At 48.5% G+C, this 21,685-nt stretch overlaps 12 protein-coding genes across 12 annotated transcripts; 5 read left to right on the top strand and 7 right to left on the bottom strand.

The window, feature by feature from the left end:
* Positions 1 to 42: 42 nt before the first annotated feature.
* Positions 43 to 1,578, top strand: ASPACDRAFT_6800 (25S rRNA (uracil2634-N3)-methyltransferase; the record flags this gene model as incomplete). Its single annotated transcript, XM_020204077.2, has 2 exons — positions 43 to 235; positions 599 to 1,578. Coding segments are annotated over 2 exons (1,173 nt in total), but the record flags the coding sequence as incomplete, so codon positions are not given.
* Positions 1,579 to 1,703: 125 nt separating this feature from the next.
* ASPACDRAFT_33658 (FYV10 family protein) lies at positions 1,704 to 3,111 on the bottom strand (the record flags this gene model as incomplete). Its single annotated transcript, XM_020199977.1, has 4 exons — positions 1,704 to 2,135; positions 2,192 to 2,386; positions 2,454 to 2,993; positions 3,058 to 3,111. 4 exons carry the CDS (start codon positions 3,109 to 3,111, stop codon positions 1,704 to 1,706), a joined length of 1,221 nt encoding a protein of 406 aa, XP_020053061.1.
* A 307-nt stretch (positions 3,112 to 3,418) lies between these two features.
* Positions 3,419 to 5,382, bottom strand: cbf5 (pseudouridine synthase CBF5). The gene is made up of 5 exons (XM_020205751.1): positions 5,211 to 5,382; positions 4,989 to 5,145; positions 4,296 to 4,927; positions 4,016 to 4,242; positions 3,419 to 3,959 (listed from the first exon to the last, which is right to left on the bottom strand). The coding sequence occupies exons 1-5, from the start codon at positions 5,320 to 5,322 to the stop codon at positions 3,642 to 3,644; spliced, it is 1,446 nt and encodes a 481-aa protein (XP_020053060.1). The 5' UTR covers positions 5,323 to 5,382; the 3' UTR covers positions 3,419 to 3,641.
* Positions 5,383 to 5,580: 198 nt separating this feature from the next.
* ASPACDRAFT_80889 (uncharacterized protein) lies at positions 5,581 to 7,379 on the bottom strand. Its single transcript, XM_020205750.1, has 5 exons — positions 7,215 to 7,379; positions 6,966 to 7,144; positions 6,818 to 6,915; positions 6,366 to 6,408; positions 5,581 to 6,313 (listed from the first exon to the last, which is right to left on the bottom strand). Exons 1-5 carry the CDS (start codon positions 7,247 to 7,249, stop codon positions 5,898 to 5,900), a joined length of 771 nt encoding a protein of 256 aa, XP_020053059.1. The 5' UTR covers positions 7,250 to 7,379; the 3' UTR covers positions 5,581 to 5,897.
* Positions 7,380 to 8,867: 1,488 nt separating this feature from the next.
* On the bottom strand, positions 8,868 to 9,992 carry ASPACDRAFT_34100 (uncharacterized protein; the record flags this gene model as incomplete). Its single annotated transcript, XM_020200018.1, has 2 exons — positions 8,868 to 9,247; positions 9,314 to 9,992. The coding sequence occupies 2 exons, from the start codon at positions 9,990 to 9,992 to the stop codon at positions 8,868 to 8,870; spliced, it is 1,059 nt and encodes a 352-aa protein (XP_020053058.1).
* Positions 9,993 to 10,218: 226 nt separating this feature from the next.
* ASPACDRAFT_33656 (prephenate dehydratase PHA2) lies at positions 10,219 to 11,237 on the top strand (the record flags this gene model as incomplete). The annotated part of the gene is made up of 2 exons (XM_020199976.1): positions 10,219 to 10,275; positions 10,341 to 11,237. 2 exons carry the CDS (start codon positions 10,219 to 10,221, stop codon positions 11,235 to 11,237), a joined length of 954 nt encoding a protein of 317 aa, XP_020053057.1.
* A 485-nt stretch (positions 11,238 to 11,722) lies between these two features.
* ASPACDRAFT_1873837 (translation termination factor eRF1) lies at positions 11,723 to 13,694 on the bottom strand (the record flags this gene model as incomplete). The annotated part of the gene is made up of 5 exons (XM_020198020.1): positions 13,571 to 13,694; positions 13,241 to 13,419; positions 13,130 to 13,179; positions 11,939 to 13,067; positions 11,723 to 11,859 (listed from the first exon to the last, which is right to left on the bottom strand). Exons 2-5 carry the CDS (start codon positions 13,359 to 13,361, stop codon positions 11,723 to 11,725), a joined length of 1,437 nt encoding a protein of 478 aa, XP_020053056.1. The 5' UTR covers positions 13,362 to 13,419; positions 13,571 to 13,694.
* Positions 13,695 to 15,209: 1,515 nt separating this feature from the next.
* On the top strand, positions 15,210 to 17,182 carry ASPACDRAFT_33719 (putative transporter; the record flags this gene model as incomplete). Its single annotated transcript, XM_020199985.1, has 5 exons — positions 15,210 to 16,152; positions 16,206 to 16,334; positions 16,390 to 16,487; positions 16,561 to 16,727; positions 16,801 to 17,182. Coding segments are annotated over 5 exons (1,719 nt in total), but the record flags the coding sequence as incomplete, so codon positions are not given.
* Positions 17,183 to 17,239: 57 nt separating this feature from the next.
* On the bottom strand, positions 17,240 to 18,103 carry ASPACDRAFT_54119 (25S rRNA (adenine2142-N1)-methyltransferase; the record flags this gene model as incomplete). The annotated part of the gene is made up of 1 exon (XM_020202838.1): positions 17,240 to 18,103. The coding sequence occupies one exon, from the start codon at positions 18,101 to 18,103 to the stop codon at positions 17,240 to 17,242; it is 864 nt and encodes a 287-aa protein (XP_020053054.1).
* Positions 18,104 to 18,479: 376 nt separating this feature from the next.
* ASPACDRAFT_54118 (60S ribosomal protein uL23) lies at positions 18,480 to 19,345 on the top strand (the record flags this gene model as incomplete). The annotated part of the gene is made up of 4 exons (XM_020202837.1): positions 18,480 to 18,507; positions 18,788 to 18,849; positions 18,914 to 19,200; positions 19,258 to 19,345. The coding sequence occupies 4 exons, from the start codon at positions 18,480 to 18,482 to the stop codon at positions 19,343 to 19,345; spliced, it is 465 nt and encodes a 154-aa protein (XP_020053053.1).
* Positions 19,346 to 19,658: 313 nt separating this feature from the next.
* On the bottom strand, positions 19,659 to 20,237 carry ASPACDRAFT_80881 (Tim10/DDP family zinc finger protein). Its single transcript, XM_020205749.1, has 2 exons — positions 20,089 to 20,237; positions 19,659 to 20,004 (listed from the first exon to the last, which is right to left on the bottom strand). Exons 1-2 carry the CDS (start codon positions 20,192 to 20,194, stop codon positions 19,838 to 19,840), a joined length of 273 nt encoding a protein of 90 aa, XP_020053052.1. The 5' UTR covers positions 20,195 to 20,237; the 3' UTR covers positions 19,659 to 19,837.
* Positions 20,238 to 20,542: 305 nt separating this feature from the next.
* Positions 20,543 to 21,180, top strand: ASPACDRAFT_54117 (BUD31 family protein; the record flags this gene model as incomplete). The annotated part of the gene is made up of 3 exons (XM_020202836.1): positions 20,543 to 20,714; positions 20,823 to 20,953; positions 21,037 to 21,180. The coding sequence occupies 3 exons, from the start codon at positions 20,543 to 20,545 to the stop codon at positions 21,178 to 21,180; spliced, it is 447 nt and encodes a 148-aa protein (XP_020053051.1).
* Positions 21,181 to 21,685: the final 505 nt, after the last annotated feature.

The raw sequence follows: 21,685 nt of genomic DNA, 5'->3' as shown, positions 1-21,685 counted from the left end.
AAAGGCTCCGGTGTTGCTGCGGGGGCAGCAGCCCATCAGCCCAAAAAGCACCGGAAAATGCACACATTTTCTCGACTGTCCACGACGACGACGACTTTTGGTCTCCCCGCCATTAAGCATGATGGCAAGGATTCAAAGACTACAACAGGAGCGGTCACCTCGCAACAGCCAAAACAGCATCGGCGACCCATCGTGCCCTTTGGGAAGAAAGATCGCATCTTGTTGGTCGGGGAAGGTGAGTTCGTTGTTTGCAGCTAGTTCATCTCGCATTGCTCTTGCACCATATCCTTCCTTCCTTGACCATTCCTTAAGGCTGCCTGCTTGCAATCCTGCCAGTGTCTTCAAGGCCTCAACAGCTTGCGTTGCAGGAAGCATTTTTTTTGCTAGGCCGCAACGTCTTGATGGCCTGGCACGAAGGAGGGTTGAGGCGGGCAGTGTGAGTTGACACGCCCGAGAATACTTTTGCGCTGCTTTGTCCTTGAAACATGCTTGTTATCATGGACTGTATGGTTCCAGGTTATAAGCGGCAGAGGTTCCTCATTGTTCGCCATGGCATCACCTGATCTACTTCCAGGAAATATTAATCAAATTCCTCTAGGCGACTTTTCCTTTGCCCGCTCCCTGATCCGTCAGTATCGCTGCAAGACTGTCCTGGCTACTTGTTATGACTCCAGGGAGACTCTTCAGCGCAAATACCCCCAGGTGGATCTCAATATCCAGGACATTCTCGCAACATTCAGCACCCCAGCTAGCTTGAGTGAAGACAAGAACCCATCGCTTGGTCCAAAACGTCGGCTTCCCAAGGTCCTGTTTTCCGTCGATGCTCGGAAACTGGGTCTCCCTGCGGGTGGCGGGAAGGACGTTCGCAACGGCTGGTCTCGGCGAGAGCGTCGGCGTCCGGCATGGCAACAAGCGAGAAACGTAGCTCTCGCTTCCGCCCCGGATGGTGGGCAATGGGATATCATCTCCTTCAATTTTCCCCATGTCGGCGGTCTCTCCACCGATGTCAATCGACAGGTTCGTGCCAACCAAGAACTCTTGGTAGCTTTCTTCAAGGCCTGCATCCCATTGCTATCGCCCAGTACAGGGCTGGTGGATGACGATGAAAGTTATGAGTGGGAGGACTATGAAGGTTCAGATTCGGAGACCAGCCAGAATGAAGACGATGTCGCCGAAATTGATAAGCCATTACGTTCAATAACGGCCGCCGGCCAGGCTGAAGACCAGCATACGTCTGGTCCGGGTCGAATTCTGGTGACCATATTCGAGGGGGAACCCTATACCTTGTGGAACATCAAGGATCTTGCGCGGCATGCTGGCCTGCGAGTGGTCACGAGCTTCAAGTTCCCGTGGGCTTGCTATCAAGACTATTCGCATGCACGGACACTGGGCGAGATCGAGGGAAAATGTGGAGGCAGAGGCGGATGGCGAGGTGAGGATAGGGATGCAAGAACATATGTATTCGAGCTTAGGAGAGATGATCAACCGGTTCCTGGGAAGAATGCACTATCGACCAAAGCTGATCATGGCGCGAGGAAAAAACGAACGAGAGAAGCTTTTGATAGTGATAGTGATTAAGAACACGACCAAATCCCATAACTAAACCTAGATAGGTATACAAATGAATCGAGTCGAGAAGACCACAAGGGAATGTCAGGAAGAGCTTCGATCATTTGAAAATCCGGCACCGAGCATTGATGTCTTCACATAATGTATACTTTCTTCATTTCACCTTCATCAAAAATCTCGCCGGTGGTTGGATCTTTGACCTTTCCCGAGTCAACACAACCGACATTCTTGCTCAACTCTATCAGCCGCTGCTGGCCATAAATTCTGCCGTTGGGTAGAACTATCGGATCGCTTTCGACGTAGCTCTTCGTATGGTGAGCATAAGGCATATTACGGGCAAGTTCGTTGAGCTCGGTAGAGCAGATGGGGCAGACGGATGTTGTGGTAGAGAGAGAATTGGAACTTGAAGAAGTGAAGGCTGAGTGACACGAGGGCGTCTTTAAAGCTGATAACCCTGCTGATAGTGCAATATGAAGCAGAGGGCGGGATGATAGTGACAATAGCTCATGATGAGTGCGAATGAATAGCTCGGAAAGACGGCTCCATCTCTCGAGAGAGTATAAAGACTTCACATTTGTTAGTTGAGCGACCGTGTTTCGCTGATAACGAGCTCTTTCTTTACCTTATAAGGTTCAGCTTTAGTATCTTGCGGAAAAGCAAGTAGTCCTGCGGCCCTGTGTATGTCGGCGGATTGCGTCTCTATATACGGGGCGAGGTACTTCTTAGCATGCATCATTGCCTCAACATATCTTTTCCTGTCCCCACTCCTGATCAATTCAATGTATTGTTGCAGTCGGAGTTCAAATTCGAGATTATACTGTGTTTTGATGTTAGCCCTTCGAGTCATATGAGCACAAGAGTGAAAATGAGATATGTCCACAAACCTGGCTCTTCTTCAAAGCCGCCTTGTTTTCACCGCACCATTGGAGAGCATCCTTTGTCTCACCTTGACGCAGGCTATCAGCAATACGTTGACACTGTACAAACACGTTAAGATCCACTAGTCCCTCAATTCCCTTCTCATGAGCTAGCTGACGTGCACTTTCTATATAGCCAGAGCGCAGCATATGATCGACAATGAGCCTATTCAACCTGACTCGCGACCACTGGTCGTACTTGACATCTGCCAAACTCGGGATTTGCTGAAGACTTTCAAGGTGCTGAATGCGTTTTCGGGACTGTTCATGAATACTTTTCTCTTCTTGGTGCAGATTCTCCATCTTGCGCTTCATTCCTTGCATCCGGGATATCATAGCGTCGAGGGCAGCGATGGCTTGGTCGGACGCTCGGGAATTCGACATTGAGGCATTAGCGATTTCTTTGAGTCCGGGAAGAACAAGTTCCCTCTCCCGTTCAACGAGCCGTTGAAAAGACTTAAAGTTTCGACGTGCAAGTTCATGGGGAAGACGAAGGAGGGATTGGTCCTGTGACATAAAGGGATGTTAAAACCAAGACGGCGCTGGCAAATTGTAGACAACTGTCAGTTACCAAGAGCAAATGATTCTCCGCATTGAGCCGGGTTGAAGTAAGCTCCGCCGCCATGACGTCGCAGAGGTCGCACCAGAGACGAGGGAAGTCTTTGCTACTTCAGACACGTGTTATAGAACCTGGCTGGTCCCCGAGAAGAAGAAGAGGAAGAAGAAGAAGAAGAAGAAGAAGAAGAAGAAGAAGAAGAAGAAGAAGGGGGAGGGGGTGATCAAAGGAAGCTGGAGACAATAGGAGTGGGTGGTATAGAAAGTCCTCAAAGTGGTATGAGAGGGGCGGCCGTGGGGAACGGCAGAGACACCGCCCAGTCACGATACCCTTTCGTAAAACCAAGTCGGCATAACTAAAATGAAGTAATATTCTTGAATGAAATGCTATAACTTTAAAAGACCCTAGGACATATAACTAGGATAAATGACAAATAAACATGTATTTGATGATTGATAACCTTTTCAAACCCAGGACTCCGATACAAAGAAACAAGTATGTTACAGGATTCCTGCGCAGGCGAGGCTCCGAACAGAAGGGGAATTCTCATCCGGAACACTTTTGCTCTCAAGTCAGGCCCATGTAATTCCCGGAGGTGACTAGTCACTGTCATCACTCTCTTCCTTCGACTTGGACTTTCTTCGCTCCTTCTTCTCCTTCTTCTCCTTCTTCTTGCGCTTACGCTCAGCGCGTTCCTCAGCAGTCTCACCATCATGCCGTTTGCGTTTCTTCTCTTCGTCATTGTCTTCATCAACCTCCATCTTCGTCTGCGGAGATGATGGCTCTTCGGCAGAAGCCGCATTCTCATTTGTGGTGGACTCAGTGGCAGGCTGACTGGCGGTTTCCTCGGGAGCACTATAGTCTTTATAGTCACTCTTCCACTTGGCGGGGGTAGCCTCGTTGGCACGACCATATTTCTACATGCCAAGTCAGAACAGTCAGATAATTAGTGGATTGGGCATCGTAGACTTACGTCCAGCTTTCCAGCTGACTTAAGCTTCTTCTTTTCCAAAGCCACAGGTCCCAGACCCCATCTGCGAGGATAAAGGTCGCGCTCCATGATGCACCGCTTGACCTTGGCCACGACACCGTGATCGCAGGTAGACAACTCAACAGTAGACATTTGAGCAATACCAATGGCGATGGCCTCACCCTTGGTAGTCATGAGTACCACCTCCTCGTTGACATCGATACCGGCCTCTTTGCGGACATTAGCCACTGCTTCACTCGTAATTGCGTTAGGCTCCACTTACCAAAGCGAAGGAGACCAGGAATCATGAGCTTGGCGCCATAGCAGACAGCATTGACGGCACTGTCTTTGACAACGATACGCTTGTATGTCGTGAGAAGAGTCTCTAGAGGCCTGATAACCCTGCGCAGATAAGACTCATCGCGCTGATTGTCGTACATCCACTGCGCGTCTAGGACATCGTGCAAAGTCACCATACCGCTGTTCTCATCCATGGCACCACTGCGCACACGTCGTAGCTCCTGCATGTGTGCTCCGACTCCAAGAAGGAGACCGAGGTGGACACAAAGGGTTCGGATGTATGTCCCAGCCTCACAGCTGACCCAGAAGACACCAAGGTGTCTATCGTTATCGAACTCATAAAGCTTGCTCTCATGAATTGTTCGAATGCGCAGTTGACGCTTGACAGCAGAAATCAAAGGTGGGCGCTGGAAAAGTGCGCCAGTCAACGTCTCGAGTGCCCTCTTGAACTGGGCCTCGCCGCCAGGGATTTTATCGTGAAGACGAATTACACAGACATATTCCTTTCCTGCACCTTGCTGGGACTTGACCAAGCGAGTGGCACGGTCAATACAGACGATCAAGCAACCGGTGACCTTAGGATCGAGAGTTCCGCTGTGGCCAGTTTTCTCCGCTCTTTGTAATAAGAAGTCTCAGTATCTTGGAATCGACTGGTCATGCAAGGCGAGTAGTATACCTTAAGATCCGCTTCATCCAAGCAACAACCTCATGACTAGAAGGATTGGAAGGTTTGTCGAGGTTGATGACACCGGAATTGATGTACGACTTTAGGTCACGCTTGAGAGGAGAGCAGCCCGCGGGAATTGGGGTGAAGTGACCGGTTCTGACAAGAACTGACATGGCAAAATCAGCACGGGCTACATAGGACTGGTTATTCACAAGTTTGAAGTGAACGTACGCTTGTCATAATTCTTCAGTAGAAGCGGCCACTCCGAGGTATCGATGTTGGAGGCACTAGCCTCTGGCTTAATCGTGTAGTCCATCTCGTCCTTAGCCACTGCAACCGCCATTGTGAACAGTCCGGCCTGAAGGGTGTTGAGATAGCCAAGTAAGTGCGCGCGTTGGGAAGATGGCGCAGGAAAAATTGCACTTCCCGAGCTAAGGTTTTGCTCTGGCACTAGCGAGGAAGAAAGTCTGGGAAATTTTAGAAGTGCGGCAAAGGCTGGAGCGACCAATACCGTTAGCGCAGAAATTTCGCCCTCCGGCTCGATGTCCCGTGACCTAGACTTTTCTCCATGATACAACAGGCCCGGAGGTGGAATTTCCTTGATAATGAATATTAATATTGTCTTTGATGGAGTTCCAAGACAAGATTATCTATTACTATACAGTACGCTCCCTACTGCTAATCCTCGCAGCTAAAGAATAAGTAGCATGCTAGCGATCATTTGTCGCTTGGCCGCCCCAAACCTGCTTGACGAGCGCCTTTCTTTCTCTTCAGGAATCAATCCCAGCCGCAGTAACTGCGAACCCTTTGTGAACGGCTCCTGGTATTTCAGGGACTCTTAACTCCTGCTGCTAGCATACCGTTGCTGCATATTCCCTTTTCTGCTCCTGTACCCTCCAATGTAGTTACGACCTCGTCTCAGTCACTTCCAAGTCGTCTGCCCGGACCTCTTCGATTCCATGGCCCCTGGAACGCAGAAGTCCAGCTTTCAGAAGCGGCGGATTGGGTCTGCTCCGCTGGCCGAAAGGCAGTACCGTAGGTACGGTTATCGCCACGGGGCGTGAGATTGGAAAAGAATCTCCTGATGAATGCCGGCGTGACAAGGTAGTTTTGTCCACCTCCAAATGCCGGATAGATGCGGGTAAGGAAATCATACAGATGCGCAGCGACTATGCCCGTGCCATCGCTTAGAACGGCTGGCCATCCAATAGTGACGAAGGTGAATGCAAGCATCGCCCAAGGCAGAAATTCCACCGGTATCTGGACCACAAAGAATGTCGCCTTTCTACCACGATTTTCCTGGGAAAAGGTGTAGACGAAGGCCATGATCAGAGCTAGAAATATGATCAGTAGATACACGCATGCTCGGTGCTACAACGGGCTCACCAGAGGTAAACGTTACGCTTCCCAACAAACAGCCTGCAGTGAGCTTGGGCTTGTTAGTACAAGAGGATAATTGATGTGGCTACATGAGGCGGAACGGAGGAATAAAATCTGGTGAACAAAAGTTGAATAAGGTATATAGCGGAATGTAGGGCACCATAACCACCAGCGTAAACCATTACATCACGCTAGCTATCTCACTGGTCGTCCCACCATACCTGCAACAAATATAGCCCTGAAAGGATCGATGAGGTAGGCACTATACGGATGCAGGGGTAATCTTCCTCGTTTCCAGGAACCGCTTCAGCTAAAATGCGCTGGGCGGGCAGATATGCGAGGTTTATTTTTGGTTTGTGGATGGTGAAGATTGGGAGAGGGCAAGGTGGCCCGGAAAATCCGGAAGGCAGCAAGTGGACAAGCCATCTTGACAAAAACAACTGACGCCCTTGACTTACCATTATGACCAAGGCTACAAAGATCGTATACACGAAGAAGTCACCTGGACCAGACAGCCTAGGTGATCTAGTTTCCAGGGAGCTACCGTAAGTGTACACTGACGGCATGTTAGCACGCCTTTGAGTCTAATCCAGGACGGCACCGTACTGAAGTAAACATCCAGGAATAGGGAAAGGCGTGGTCGCGTGATCATGAATGAGGTGAAGAGTCTCCAAATCTCTGGGAGAAATTTGAATACAAGGCGGGACTCGAACAGGCAATAATAGCCATTCAATAATCCACCATATATTAAAGCAGACTGTGCAAATGTAAGTGCAGAGAGAGTCCTGATTGCACTATTAGTACTTGTCCAGGGCCACAAGGTGAGTATAAACCCCAATTTCACTTTCGACATACCTTATAACAGGAGGTGCAGACCAAAATTGATCCATAATGTAGTCAGTCAATCTGGAAATGGACAACCGCAGATATTTGTTTGTATTTTGCGAGGCGCTATTCTTAACATTCACATCAGAATGTCTTCTGTTTGACACTGTATCGACTGTCAGGTAGAGAGGGAAAAGGGTCGCAATTAGGTTCAGAAGGGGTTCTTATAGGTAGCTGAAAGGAAGGGGAGAGTGTTGTGTGGAATTTGTTAGCTTGGCTCGGTGAGTAATTTTCCGTTCCGGTAAACGAGATCAGTTGGACCTGCGAAAGTAGTTTGCAACGCTCTGCTTTGTCAGCCTGGAAAATCTGAGTTACTCCGCCGCGTACTTCATACAGTAATCTACCTGCTTTCTTCCCACTTTATTGTTTTATACACAGTAGTCTCATTAATTCTAAGTTACAAGTGTAAGCGGGGAGATTATCGGATAACTGCTATTGACACCGGCTGTAATTATGCAACTACTGCAACTAAACTCTAAATAGTAGGCGGTAAGCCTTATAAATCTCTTATCCTCTGGAGAGTAATATTCTAATAAGAATAAAATACTCTAATATCAATATAGATCTTGTTAATTATAATAAAAAGAAGAAAAAATATCCTCAATAAAGAACCGTAATAGCAGTACCTTCGGCCTCTTACAGCCCTAGGAATCCCTAATTTAACCTCAATATAAGAAGATTCTTCCTGTAGGGACTTGTATTTCTGAATAAATCCCAGTAGTAGCAATAGAAATACCGGTGTCGATTGCTATTAAGTTATCGGAGTATTGAATGTGTTTTAGGGTGCGGCGGTACGTGCGAAGGGCGGCAAAAAGCCTTGTATAGTAGGCGGTAAGGTGATAGACTGTACAAAACCCCATTGCCTACATATGGAAGGGAAGGAGAAAGGGAAAAGACACATGGAAGAGAGGAGAGATAGTTGAACTAGCAGCTAGCTCGACATCGGGTCAGAGATAAAATCAAGGTTACACAATTAAGGCTGCCTGGAAGTTTGACCCAAGCACGTCGTATTTTCGTTGCCAGGTCTAGTGCATGGGAAGAGATTACTCAAGCGTAGCATAAAATCCATTAGGATATATATGCGAGGTTGCCACTAATTACACTTTAGTTAGTCACATGGGGCGCTTCATAGCGAGGTAATGCCCATGACGGCAGCGTTGCCCAGGTCTCAATGCATTGCAAGGTCCAGACATCGTTCTTGATATGTGTCAAGGCCACAATTAACCATCATTTTCCCTGAGGCATAATAAAGGTAGACTCTTATAGATCCCAATGGTTCCGTTACACTTCACCCCCAGGCACGATCTCCGGCTTCGATCCATGAGTCTTATTATGAAAGGCCCGACAGAAATAGGTTCACTGAATATCAAGTTGAGGGAGAGCCACTTCGAAGTTGGTGGTTATACCTGAAACAGGAAAAAATCGATACTAGCCAAACTAAACCAGAGCTGATCTTGGACACTGAACAGTCGACCGATGGCGACCAGAAATTGCCTCGGTAAGCCTGCCATGGTCAGATTCGAAGCTGCTTCTGCCTTAAGATACATTAGTTACTTCATGAATGTCTGGGCAAGCAATGATAAGGTGAGATAGCCAGAGCAGGTGAAGATGCTACCGCATCGGCTACAAAGGACCGCCTTGAACAGTGCCCCGCACGGCTAGTCCTCCGTCTCTGTCCTCAATCCACATGTCCCAGACTCCATGGCTCCCTGCCTTGGGTTTACCACAAATAGTTAGTTCCTCTCCGACAAAAAGAGGAGCAAGATTCTTGTAACTGATTTCCTTGATCGCGAAACCCAGGTCAGACATATGAATCTGGGCGACTGAGAGAAGTAAGATTAATGTCAAAGGCCCATGAACAAGCAAATCCTTGTAGCCCTCTTTATCCCGGGTGTACGTCTGATCGAGATGTATTGAGTGAGCATTGAAAGTGAGCGCCGAGAAACGAAAAAGCAGTGCTCGGGTTGGTGTCAGGGAATGGCGGAAGTGAGAACCTGTAGGGGCTTCGAGCCACGAGAAACACTGTCAGCAAAGGCAAAGCATTAGCGCATTATCGGTTCTTCGCGCACATTTTATGGTTCTGGAAGGTTTTTTGAAATTGACCCTGTCACCGGTAAGCTGCTCTGGCGTCCTATCGCGCATGAAGATCAAGTGCCGATGCTCAATTATGGAAGAATGGCCTAGATCAGCCTCCTCCACTTTCCAGATTCGATCGCGAATCTGGCTATGATTTTCTCCCTCTCGAATTTTACCGATTCGTCTTTCTATCCTGACAATCACTTTCTCCTCACCAGTTTGACCTTTCACAAGTACATCTCGAATTGTTTCAATGCAAACAGCCCGGCAACCATCGAGGAGTAAACCACCCGTAGCTGCGAACTGGACACTACCGCCAGCCCATAATCGCCTGGTAAAAGGATATCCTGGAGAATGCAGGAAGTCTGTGCCATCCGGCAATAGCTGGGACAAAGAGACCTGGGGAGGGAAATAGACGAGATGATGGCCAGGAGGCAGGCGGGATGGGCTTCTAATGGAAGGGAAAACCTCCGACGGCGCGCCTGGCTGGGGAAGGAGATCGACCAATGTCCGATTCAGGAGGAAAGATTGCTGAGGGTGAATATAATCAAATGTGAGGGGCAATGAATGCGCAGTCAGTTTCCGACGCAGACGCTCGCTCAATGAGGAGTGCTGTCGACAAATTGCTGCGGGCGACCCTTGCTTTCTGAGGCGGAGAAGGTGCCTCCTCATCGAGGGCGTCACCAGACCCAGCATGCGTGGGTATTCGGAGAGGAAACGGGATAAAAAATGGTTTCGAGAGGGCGGAGGGCCTATCGATTCAATGAATAGTTGAGTCTAGCTCAGTTACGGAGTTAACTAACCTAGACATATTACGTCAGCCGCCGCTGCAGAAGTCCAGCGCTGCTTGGCAGAAGGCCCCCCGAATCATACAACTCAAAGCACAACAACCGGAGCAATGGAGCAGCCTATCAGAGTCACGTTCCTGGGCCCTATAGCCTCCTTCTCCCATCAGGTCAGAAGCACCAGCTATTACCCCACTCCCCATTCGAGTGCAATTCTAAGTATCCGAGACTTTAGGCTGCTGTTGAAACCTTTGGATCCTCGGCCGATCTGCTACCGTGCGTGTCGTTCGCGGATGCTTTTGCCGCGGTGCAGGATGAGAAAGCAGACTACGCCATCATCCCTTGCGAAAACTCTACTAATGGATCTGTCGTCCAGACGCTAGACCTTCTAGCAGATCCCAATGGTCTTTATGGCAATGTGAAAGTGTGCGGGGAGCATTATTTGACCATTCATCACTGTCTGTTGACTCGCAAAGGTGACTTTCTACCAGACCAGCAGGACTATAACTCTATCAGCAGACTGTACACCCATCCGCAGGCTTGGGGTCAGTGCGATGTCTTTCTTGAGAAAAATCTTAAAGGTGTCGAACGACAGGATGTGTCGTCCACTTCTAAAGGGGCGGAAATTGTCTCGAAAGACAGAAGTGAGCCGACTGCTGCCATAGCCAGTCGCTTTGCCGCAGAATATCATGGTCTCGAAATTCTTGCAGAAAACATCGAGGATAATGCAAACAACACCACACGCTTCCTGGTGCTTATGAATGCACATGCCGATCGCCCCGCTGCTGTGGATTTCGAGCATATCAAAGCCTCTGGGACGCCTGGTGGAACGGCACAGAAGAAGACATTGATTTCGTTTATGGTGCCCCAGGACCGCGCAGGCGCTTTGGCAGATGCTCTTCTGATATTCAAGACCCATGGCATGAATTTGACAAGCATCAATTCACGACCTAGCCAGGTCAAGGCGTGGAAATATATGTTTCTGGTTGAAGGACACTTGACCCCTACTAGTCTGAACGCGGACGCAGTCTCAGGAATAGTACATGGATTAAAACAAGTCACCGAATACTGCCGATACCTGGGCACCTGGACAGACCAGCTTGTACCAAGCTTCGAAGATGAAGCAGTATAGGTAAGATACTGAGGTTTGTCTTTCCAAGTGGGCCCAGCCTAGTAACATTTTTGCAGTATTTTATCCTCGGGAAGACCTTATTTTGCAATGATATTTGTCGAGCCAAATCACATCTACATGTATTTGTAGGACGTGCTAGGCAGGTAGGATAATAGCTTGATTCCTAAATTTGTGGAGAATGTAGGGTTCACGAGATAGTAAAGGGAAAGAAAGTAGAGTATAAGTATAAATGAGAGCAACTCCGATACATAGAAAGCAACAGTCTAAACGCACACGCCCATCAGTTATAAGCTCGGCAGTCATCGGTGAGCATCGCCAGAGGCGATAGGACAGCCTATCATTATTTCAGTGGTCAGGCCTGGCGGTATCGAAGACTGCTTGAATCACATGGGTTATTATAATGCGGAGCTTGGATGGCCCTGCTGACGATCAAAATGTCAGAGACTATTTATGTAAGAGATGACGAAACATACCTATGGGCAGCTTCAAGATACTTGCACAGGCAATGTCATGGTAAATGCTACTAGAGCCATGGGGTTGCCGTGGGAGCCGCCTTCACGAATCACGGGGCGAGCCGTCAGAAGATCAGGTTTGAGAGCTTCTGGGCGTGCATCCTCGCTCTCTGCGAGGCTGCTAAACCGTCAATCTGTAGTGGAAAGGCATTAGTAACGTGAGCCGAGTAATAGGCGTACTACACAAACCGTCGTAGAATTCATCCTCATCTTCAAAATCAGCAAGTTGTTCGAAGTTGACCTTGTATCGAAGCATCGCGCCAATTCCACCGAAACCCTTCACGAATTGATTTCCTTCGGTTGATTTGTCGGAGACAAACTCAAGGGCTGCGCCGAAGTCCTTGTAATTTTCCGCGAGCCATTCAAGGAATGAAGTTTGCTCACTGACTTCCATCTCAGTCCCAGTCTCCTTATCAATGAACATCTCACGATTTGCTTCCTGGGCCTTCGACGTATGGACAACAACGTCCGAGCCGCTAGAACTTTTGAGAACCCATCGAGTAATATCGAGATTCTCATATACAATGAGGGTTTCCGCTGCGCCAAGTTCCAGGGCTTTAAGAGTGTCATCGATACCGTAGCAAACCTTCCCGGTGTCCTGACTGATCTCCTCGAAGTACTTTCCAATAAGCTTCTTTTCCTGGACGAATTTGACGTTGCTCAAAGTCTCTGCGGCAAGTTCTATAGCCTGGTTGAAGCCGTTCTCACCACCGTACGAAACGTCAACAACCTTGATGACCTTGGCTTGTAATCGCTGGTCGAACATATCAGATTGATTCAAATCGTTCTTGAAGTCAGCCGAACCAGCAAGGATCAAGCCAGCAACATTGACCTTGTCATTGGTGATATAGTTCTGCACGGCCAACTCGGCGATCTTGCGCACATAATTATGACGCTTCTCCTCACGAAGACGAGCAAAACGCAAGGCTGACTGACCACCACGGCCGTGCTTCTTTGGTAGATCGACGCTCAGCTTCTGGAGGATTTCTCGGGTGTTGCCGCTTAGTGTGCCAAAAAGGGCGCCGTTTCCATCCATGACAATGAAACCAAACTTCTGATCCGACTCCAACAGCTCACTGAGCGCTTCCGTGTGAAATTTGTTGTCACAGAGGTAAAGCGAAGTATTGATCGGCTTGAAAGGCTCAAAGTCAATATTAATTTTGCGCTCCTTGCCCTCAGATGTGATGATTTCACCGCAGTAGACGACCAAGCCATTGGGAGGAACTTTGTTGTACAGCTTGAGACGCTGCTGGGTGGATGTAATGGCGGAAAGGACAGAAAGTCGATTGACGCGGGATTTGATGTTTGAAGCAGTGCCCTGCAAGACGTACCGCATTAGCACTACACCATATCAAATGGCCTATTAAGTTCTTCTCTCACAAATTCTTCGGCCAACATCTTCGCGGCTCTAGAGATTTGATCCTTCGGGGCTGCGAGCGGCTTGGAGTTAGTGTGGCAACCACGGTCAAGTATTAAAAATGGAGGACATACGAATAATTAGAGAGATCATCGAGGTTCCATTCCCTCGAGCCATCTCCAGGCGCTTGATGAGCTTCTTGACCTTCCATATCTCGATGTTCTTCTCCGCTTCGTTCGGCTGAGCCGCACTCATGTTGGCGAGGCGAAAGTAGTACACGACCAGGGAAAGGTTGAGGCAAAGCTGGTGAATGCTGATTGTACTATCAGCGAAGCTGATCGGGGAATAAGATAGGGACAGAATAAAGTGTAGAAAAAGAAAATTGCGAGCAGGCAAATTCCGGAGGTGTGAGGTTTAACAGCGGCCGGCGAACGGATGGGAGGGGTTAAAACGCGCATACGTACCTGTAAAGCTGGTCTATGTGCCTTCCGAGTCCAGCGGGGTGTTAAGCAAATTTCATCAGGCACCGTGGAGGGGGCGGGAATGGATTGAAATGGGTCGGCAAGTCGCCTGTTGGCGATGACATAAGCGTCTATTTCCCACAAGTAGTGCATGTATGTATTGTACATAACAGTACAGTAGCCACGAACTTATAGTCAGGCTCTATGAGGATATGGTAGGCACTGCGTCGTGTATTACCTTCATAGTGCGGCAAGGACAACCTTTCCCGATTTGAACTTAACTGAGAGAGTATCTATACCTCATGCTAACCCCTGGAGCTTGTGGATTTGCAGCAATTCGAAGAGTGTCTAGACAGACTTCTTTGACTTTTACAGAGGGGTCGCATGCACCGTACTGTACAGTACAATGCATGAACTTAGCGGGGGCAAAGCCAGCATTGTAGAAATAGGTGCAAGGCCTAGGTAGGTATCTACTGGATTTTGAATTTGCATGGATCGGAGCGAAAGTGTTCAAAAACAAACGAAAAGATCATGTAGTCGTCCTCGTCGTCGTCGTCGTCGTAGTAGTTAAGTAGCAGCAGCAGTAGTCCGTCCGCAGGGCCAAAAAAGTAAGTTGGAGTGTCTGAATGATAAATTGAACCAGGCCAAGTCGATTCCATGGGAGAGGCCCCTAGGGACCAGGTACTGTACCTTTTAACTAAAATCTCGAGAAAAGTACGGAGCAAGGACAAGAATATCCATTACCTGCGGTGTGCAAGTCGTGCTCTTTTTCGGTTGGACTAACTAGTCAACGAATGACTCTGTGGGCTTACGTATTAGTATAGCCACCAGCTCTGACGATCAATATTGATAAGGTACTCTGGACTAAACGGACTAGACTAGTTTTGCTGTTATCATGATAGTCGGTGTCCGTCCAATCCACTCTCCACTTCCGTCACCCAAGCCCCGGTAGGAGCTCTCTCTGATCAATGAGTATTTCTCATTCATTTGACTTCCCATTTCCTTGCTTGAGCAAAAGGTTCTAGCCTGATGCTTATCAGTCCCAGACTGCGTCGATTTCGATATGAGCTTCAATGATGGTGCGTATAAGAGGGTCACGACCCTGGCTTGTGTACACGGACTCTAGAATGGTCTCCCACCTTCCTTGTTCTCGTCTTGATAAGTAGTCGGCCCCGACTAAGTCACTCCACCCAAAACAAGACAAGACGTCTGTGGGCACTGCTTCCGTTCTACTTTTCTTTCTCTCTCTCCTCCACCTCTTTGGCTTGTCACTTTAATTCGTTGTTCGCCGCTCTTCGTCCCGACTTGAACGGCCATCAATATTCTACTACGCCTCCTTCACGCTCCTGTCCAGCAATTGCCGTACAGCGCACTAATATCACCTTGCTGACGAGCACGAGAATCCAAGTTGAAGCTCATACAAGGATAAAATGTCACAACTCGCTTTGTTGGATGACGATGAGGTTGGAGATTCGAGCCACCATTGGCCCACTGCTCATGGGAGGTCAACCTCAACGTCACCGTTTGAGACCGATAGCTTCAGCAGCTCTCCGGAAGATGAGGATTTTATACCCAGGTCAAGGTAAACTTATGGCTCCCGCTTCCTACGGTGGCCAACAACAGCCTCTAAAATGAGCAACCCAGATCGGCCTCCTTCTCCGCGCGTTTTCGGCAAGCCGGCGGAGTCAATAGCATCGACAACTTCGCACGGTCATGGCAGCGAGCCGCATGCTTCCCGGAGGTTCTACCTCGTCGCCCCTCCTTCGTGACAGCTGACGCAGACGAAGAGTGGGATACTATACGATCAAGTCTTCCCAGGTCATACGATCAGCGCGACCATGAGGTGAGCTCTACACAGCCTTTACTGAGCTCGGATGGGGTTGCGGAAAACCGCAGTACTGCTACACAGGTCTATTCGGGGGTTCCGAGCACGAGTCTAGACAGATATGAGCCCTTGCTTGGGACATCATACGGTACAATTTCTTCGCGAATCAGTCAAACAGCGCGAAGGAATGCAGCCCAACTTCACAGGGAACAACAAAGTCGCGGTGATACCGCAGTGGAACCTGAAGGGGCGTCACTACTTGTCAAGCAAGTCCAGCACAACAATGGTATACGCGAATGTGTGGTTGTTGGGCAATCTACTGTTCCGCAAACTATTTTCAATTCCGTAAACGTATTAATCGGCATCGGTCTTTTAAGCCTACCGTTGGCCATGAAACAAGCGGGTTGGCTCATAGGACTGACGTTCTTACTTTTCGCAGCATTTACCACAGCATATACAGCGAAAATCCTGGCAAAGTGCCTGGATGTTGACCGAAGTCTTGTCACTTACGCTGATCTAGCGTATATCAGTTTTGGGTATCATGCGCGCTTAGTCACAAGTCTGTTGTTCTGCTTGGAGCTCATAGGGGCTTGTGTTGCCCTTGTTGTACTCTTTGCAGATAGCCTGCAAGCTCTAGTGCCAGGTCTCAGCATTCTCCATTGGAAATTTATTTGTGGGCTCATGCTTATCCCTCTAAACTTCTTACCCTTGCGGCTTCTCAGTGTGACAAGTATTCTTGGCATTCTGTCTTGCACATCTAGTACGTCTACTACCTTGATAAGTTTATACATGTCATGCTGACCTCACGAGCAGTTGTCTTGATCATATGCATCGATGGTGTGCTGAAAGCAACAGCGCCAGGTTCCCTGCTCCAACCAGCCCGGACTTCACTACTGCCGGATAACTGGGCAACCCTTCCTCTCAGCTTTGGCCTGATAATGTGTAAGTCTGGTTTCAGGCATTTAGAAAATGCATGGGAGCAACTAACGGTTCATAGCACCGTGGGGCGGCCATGGTGTCTTTCCAAACATCTACCGGGATATGAGACATCCGCAGAAGTACGGCAAAAGTCTCGTGGTGACGTATTCCTTCACGGTAAGCTAACGACAATTAAGAAGGGAAGATTAGTGAAAGCTCTTCTGGAACTAACAACTGTGTTTCACTGCAGTATTCCCTCGATTGTGCAATGGCCATTGTGGGCTGGCTTATGTTTGGTGACACAGTCCGGGATGAGATTACTGCCAACATTCTGTTGACAAATGAGTTCTCACGTGCCTTATCTATTTGCATGATAGTATTTATCGCGACGATTCCAATTACTAAGGTACCCTTAAAGTAAGTGTTGAGCATATCTAGCTTACTCTTCTCGCGCCTCTCAGAAGGGGTTCTTTCGATTGACGCGTTGCAGCTGCCGGCCTCTTGTGGCTACCATCGAGGTTCTTTGTGGACTTGTTCCGCGTCCGGAAGGACAATCAATCCAGCATGGAGCGATGAAGTCTGCGTTGCGCGAAGCTTCGAAAGCTGCGATACGTATAGCGGTGATCGTCCTTATTGTCTGCATGGCAGTTCTCTTCCCGTCATTCGACAGAATTATGGCGCTGATGGGTTCGGCTCTGTGCTTCACAATATGCATTATCCTGCCGCTGGCATTTCACTTGAAGATCTTCGGCAAAGAGATTAGCCCACGAGAGCGACTACTGAACTGGTTTTTGCTAGTCATTTCTTCGATACTAGCGCTCATTGGGACCGCCTGGTCCTTTATACCGCAGGAAACCATTTCTGCATTGTGAGGCACCGGACACTTAATGCCTCATTCTTCTGCGTTAATGCCTTATGCCACGGATGTGTCATTTGACAATGATGGTGAAATTGTTCCTGATCTTGCCAGGATTCAGCATTTCCTTGGCGAAAGACCTGGGGTTGGAATCACCAGTATATTCCCAGAGTTGGTAGATAAGTTTATGAGTTTTCTTGCTGTTTGACAGAATAAACCCCATGCTTGACATTATATCGTACAGCCGGGCTTCCGTGAGGTAGCGAGAATTATAGACGCAGGCGGCTGGCAGAACGAGAAACAAGCAAGAGCATGCTCCTTGAGAAAGACCAGATGGTGGCGATTTGACCAGAAAAGATGTGCAGCGCTTCAACATTTCACCTCTGACGAGGGCATCCGGTACATAATTGAGGACTAGAGAGAGACTGATAACATGAAATTGGTCGCCCACGTGTTCTGGAAGAGGCCTTTCCATAAAATCTTGCTTCGAAATGCCTGCCTCCTGAGAATTCAGATCGATCCTAGTGACTTCAAGCGATTGGTTCAAGGAACAGGCATTTTTCGTGCTAAGCGCTCCAACTTCGAGCACACGATATTTGTAATGTTTGCCTTCCAGTGGCTGTAATCGGGGGGCTAGCCAGTCAACCAAAAGTTTGCTGGAATCACCACCGCGAGTGGACGACTGGCCCAGCTTGCTCGCAAGTTGGTAGCTTTCCAAACCACCGTTTTCTTCGATCTGGGCATCAATTTTAGCCACTGAGGCTGCATCGCCGGTCTGCGAAGCCTGCTTTCGTGCTTTGAGTAGTCTGTGATGTGAGCGAATGAGGTTTCGGGTCGCTTTCGACGAGAGGCTTGCGTGTCCTGGCTTGATTGTTGGTGGGCGAGTCCGAGAAAGAAGAGTCGGCCTTTTGAGCCTTTGTCTTTTGGAGTTTATCATGTCGGTAGGGTGCTTCGCTATTTCCACTTCAATCCCACAGCAAAATACGAGCGAACGCGATGTCTACGTAGGAGAACTTGACCGCTTAACGCCCGGGCTTAGGTAGAAGCATGATACGTAGAATTGAATCGAGCCGGAGCGAGTCGGCCAGACCAGTAAACTTAGCCACTCGAATTGCACGTGATACTAGAGACATATGACCTGGTTGGCTAAGTCTAGCCTGTTTCAGAGTACGCCAAGATATTTGAGCAGCCTGGAGAGCGGGAAGGTCAGGTGACCCACACAGCATCCGTAGGGTTTTCGCTAAGCGAACACCTTCCAAATAACTCGACTCTCGACACTGCGACAATCACCACGACAGCGCCGGACGACAGCCATGGCCCCTAAGGTGGAAAACAAGCAAGGTAGGTTAATTTCGTGCGACTACCCCATGATGTTTGAGTCTGCAGATTTTTCCTATTCCGAATCCCGAATTTGCGCGCATCAAGTGATACATTCCGGTGGAATTTTATGGAATCGACGTGATTTTCATCCCAGCACTGCAAAGCAGGAGCAACATGGCGAAATTGAACCCAGCGTTTGATTCGGCACTTGCGCCACCTGTTTGACTGTCTCGCGGACCGGCCGTCGAAATGAGCAATTTTTCTTAGTGAACCACAGCGACTGACATGTGGGTTTGTACAGGCAAGACCAAGCCCAGCAGCAAGGCTGGTGCTGCTGCCAAGGCAGTTCTGAAGGGTGCAGGTGTATGTTCCCATGACACCCGGACCACCTATGATTTGGTCGATGCTGAACGTTCTCAATTTCCAGGCGCACAAGGCTCGCAAGGTCCGCACCTCGACAACCTTCCACCGCCCCAAGACTCTCCAGCTTTCCCGGTCGCCCAAGTACCCTCGCAAGTCGATCCCCCACGCGCCTCGCCTCGATGCCCACAAGGTCGTTCTCTTCCCCCTTAACACGGAGAGCGCCATGAAGAAGATCGAGGAGAACAACACCCTTGTGTTCATCGTGGACGTCAAGGCCAACAAGCGTCAGATCAAGCTTGCTCTTAAGCAGCTGTACGACGTCGATACCGTCAAGGTCAACACTCTTGTGAGGTATGTGAATTGCTCTGCACTTGAAGAGATGACCGGTGACAAATCTAACTTTTTCAGACCCGACGGCTCCAAGAAGGCTTACGCCCGTCTTACTCCCGACGTCGACGCTCTGGACATTGCTGCCACCAAGCTTGCTATCGTCTAGATGGGTTTGTCTGGGACTGACGGGTTTTTCTTTTAGTTTTGTGCGGTGGTTCGTCAATATCAAATATACAGTTAACTGCCAGTGCTTCAACGAGGATGCAATGATCAAATCAAAAAATGAAAAGCATTACCCGAATCCATGATATAGTAATGAAGTATAGATGACATAGGATGATACCCTGATATACCCTCCCGAGTCTTAGTGGGGAAGGCTTTAAATGTAAAAGTCCGGTGGATGTGAACATGAGACTCATGGCGCTTCTCGGGTCCAGGACTAATTCATGGGATTGGTGGAGTACGATATGCGTGTATATAGGTCTACTTGAGGCTTTCAATTCCTTGGTAGCCTAGACATAGCAAATTTGGATTCCTGTCAAAGAAAGGTCTCGATCCAAGTAAGTGGAGAATTGGAAAAACCAACACAACAGACCATGATTGTCTAGAGAGAGCTCGAAAGGCAATTGTATACATTAGTACCCCGAACACGAAGCTTTCATTGTCCTCGCAGGGTTTCGAGGTGCTTCAGGACAGCAAAGTTCGTATCCATCCATCGTTCCACGCAATTCTGCGCACAGGCTTCCTCAGAGTGATCTAGGCGGCCCGACGAGATCTTTCCGGTGATGCACTTTTTCCAACAGATATCGGCCAGGCCATGAACAGCTTGCAGAAGTAATGACAATCAGTCGACATTCTTGAAAAAGCCCGCTCGCTCAGTTCACTATGACTATTCCCTGTTCAACTTACTTTGCTGGATGTTGGATTTCTGTGCCTCGTTTGCGAGGTACTGGGTCAATTCCTTTCTGTCGGCATCATTGAGCTTGGCGATGTCGAGTTGCGTTTGAGTATCCATGGTGAATTTTTTTTCTCTTGACCCGAGAAACAACAGGATAGGAGGAAAGAGTTGTTGGGAAGAAGATGTGTCGTAGCCGGGAAGCTGGTGTCTAACCGGGTAGTTGGGCTCTTTTCTTCCTGGTAACCAAAGTCAGCCCGCACAAGCATTTCCTCGGACCCGTCACATGGCGGTGTGAGATGGCAAAAAGGACTACCGGTTCTTATGATCGTTCGAGGTTTCGATCATCTGTTGGCTTGTCTCTGCAATTCCGCGACAAGTCGAACATCATCTACTTATCTTGTCGTGCGTAATATATCACTCTCTTAAATCTCCGCCTCATTCTGCATTTGCGCCGTACCTCCCAGTATGCCTCCTATTCGAACTTCACGTACCCGCAAGCCACCTCCGGCGGGTTTCGATGATATTGAAGATACCTTACTCGAATTCAGCAACAAGATGAAAGATGCAGAGAATGCATCACACGATGGGAAGAAGAAGCATGAGATGCTTTGGCCTATATTTCAGATAAGTCATCAGAGTGCGCATTCCCCTTGTCCTGCTATCCCCATTTAAAGCTCCTCGCATTAGTCGGCCTTCAACACCGCAATCGACATATATCTTCAGTGGCTAAGTGATATGAACCTAGGATCTCGATATATATACGACCTGTATTATGAGAAGGAAGCCATATCGAAACAACTTTATGAGTGGCTCCTCAAGAATAACTATGCCGATTCAAACTTGATTGCCAAGTGGAAAAAGCAAGGCTACGAAAAGGTCTTTCCCTAATATTCCTTATAACCTTCGATGCGGCCTGCATCGCAATAACATGTTCACATTGCTGACTTGGTATGGTTAAGCTCTGTTGCCTCCGCTGCATACAGACAAAAGAAACGAATTTCAATGCAACCTGCATTTGTCGGGTACCGAGAGCGCAACTAAAGGAAGACCAAACGATCCAATGTGTAAGCTGTGGCTGTCGAGGCTGTGCAAGCAGTGACTAGACTTATGGCAGCGGGCCAAATGTCGGACAAGAATCTTCGCGCGCGCGGCTCCGAACCACTTATTTAAAGCAGTAACAATTTGACAAGACGGGCCTCATATACGGCGTTTGGGCGGGTATAATATGTTGCCTGTCTTTTGAGGGGTAGTCTTTCCTCTTTTCCTGTCTAATCTGCCGGGACCTGAAGAAAGTCGTCGATGCTGTATTTTTGCATTGTTTCCTTGTTTGGTTGGCTCTGCTACGACCGTTATGATACCCAAATCCAAGACGTTCAAGAATTTCAATAGAGTAGGATAATTATTATGACTGTTAGCTGGGAACGACTGACTTGTGTTGGTTACATACAGAATCAGAATAATACCCTCAAAGTTCGTGAAACAAATTGTTGCTCATGTACATCTGATCAGATGTCATCGTAAAGGTCATAAGAAGGTCATCTCAGGCGCAATGATTATCCCCTTGGTCCGAAGAACGCCAGAAACACCGATTTGATCATAGATAGATAA

The sequence above is a fragment of the Aspergillus aculeatus genome (assembly GCF_001890905.1).
Source record: "Aspergillus aculeatus ATCC 16872 unplaced genomic scaffold ASPACscaffold_15, whole genome shotgun sequence".
NCBI lineage: Eukaryota > Fungi > Ascomycota > Eurotiomycetes > Eurotiales > Aspergillaceae > Aspergillus > Aspergillus aculeatus.
This window is presented reverse-complemented; position numbering and strand designations above follow the sequence as displayed.

Coding starts and splice junctions, on each gene's coding strand:
- cbf5 (XM_020205751.1), bottom strand. CDS start 5,322: ATGGCGGTTGCAGTGGCTAAGGACGAGATGGACTACACGATTAAGCCA. Junction 5,146..5,210: donor ACTGAAGAATTATGACAAGC/GTACGTTCACTT, acceptor TTGCCATGTCAG/TTCTTGTCAGAACCGGTCAC. Junction 4,243..4,295: donor TCCTGGTCTCCTTCGCTTTG/GTAAGTGGAGCC, acceptor ATGTCCGCAAAG/AGGCCGGTATCGATGTCAAC.
- ASPACDRAFT_80889 (XM_020205750.1), bottom strand. CDS start 7,249: ATGGATCAATTTTGGTCTGCACCTCCTGTTATAAG. Junction 6,916..6,965: donor ATTCCTGGATGTTTACTTCA/GTACGGTGCCGT, acceptor ACATGCCGTCAG/TGTACACTTACGGTAGCTCC. Junction 6,409..6,817: donor TTGTAGCCTTGGTCATAATG/GTAAGTCAAGGG, acceptor AACAAGCCCAAG/CTCACTGCAGGCTGTTTGTT.
- ASPACDRAFT_80881 (XM_020205749.1), bottom strand. CDS start 20,194: ATGGATACTCAAACGCAACTCGACATCGCCAAGCTCAATGATGCCGAC. Junction 20,005..20,088: donor GAAATCCAACATCCAGCAAA/GTAAGTTGAACA, acceptor TACTTCTGCAAG/CTGTTCATGGCCTGGCCGAT.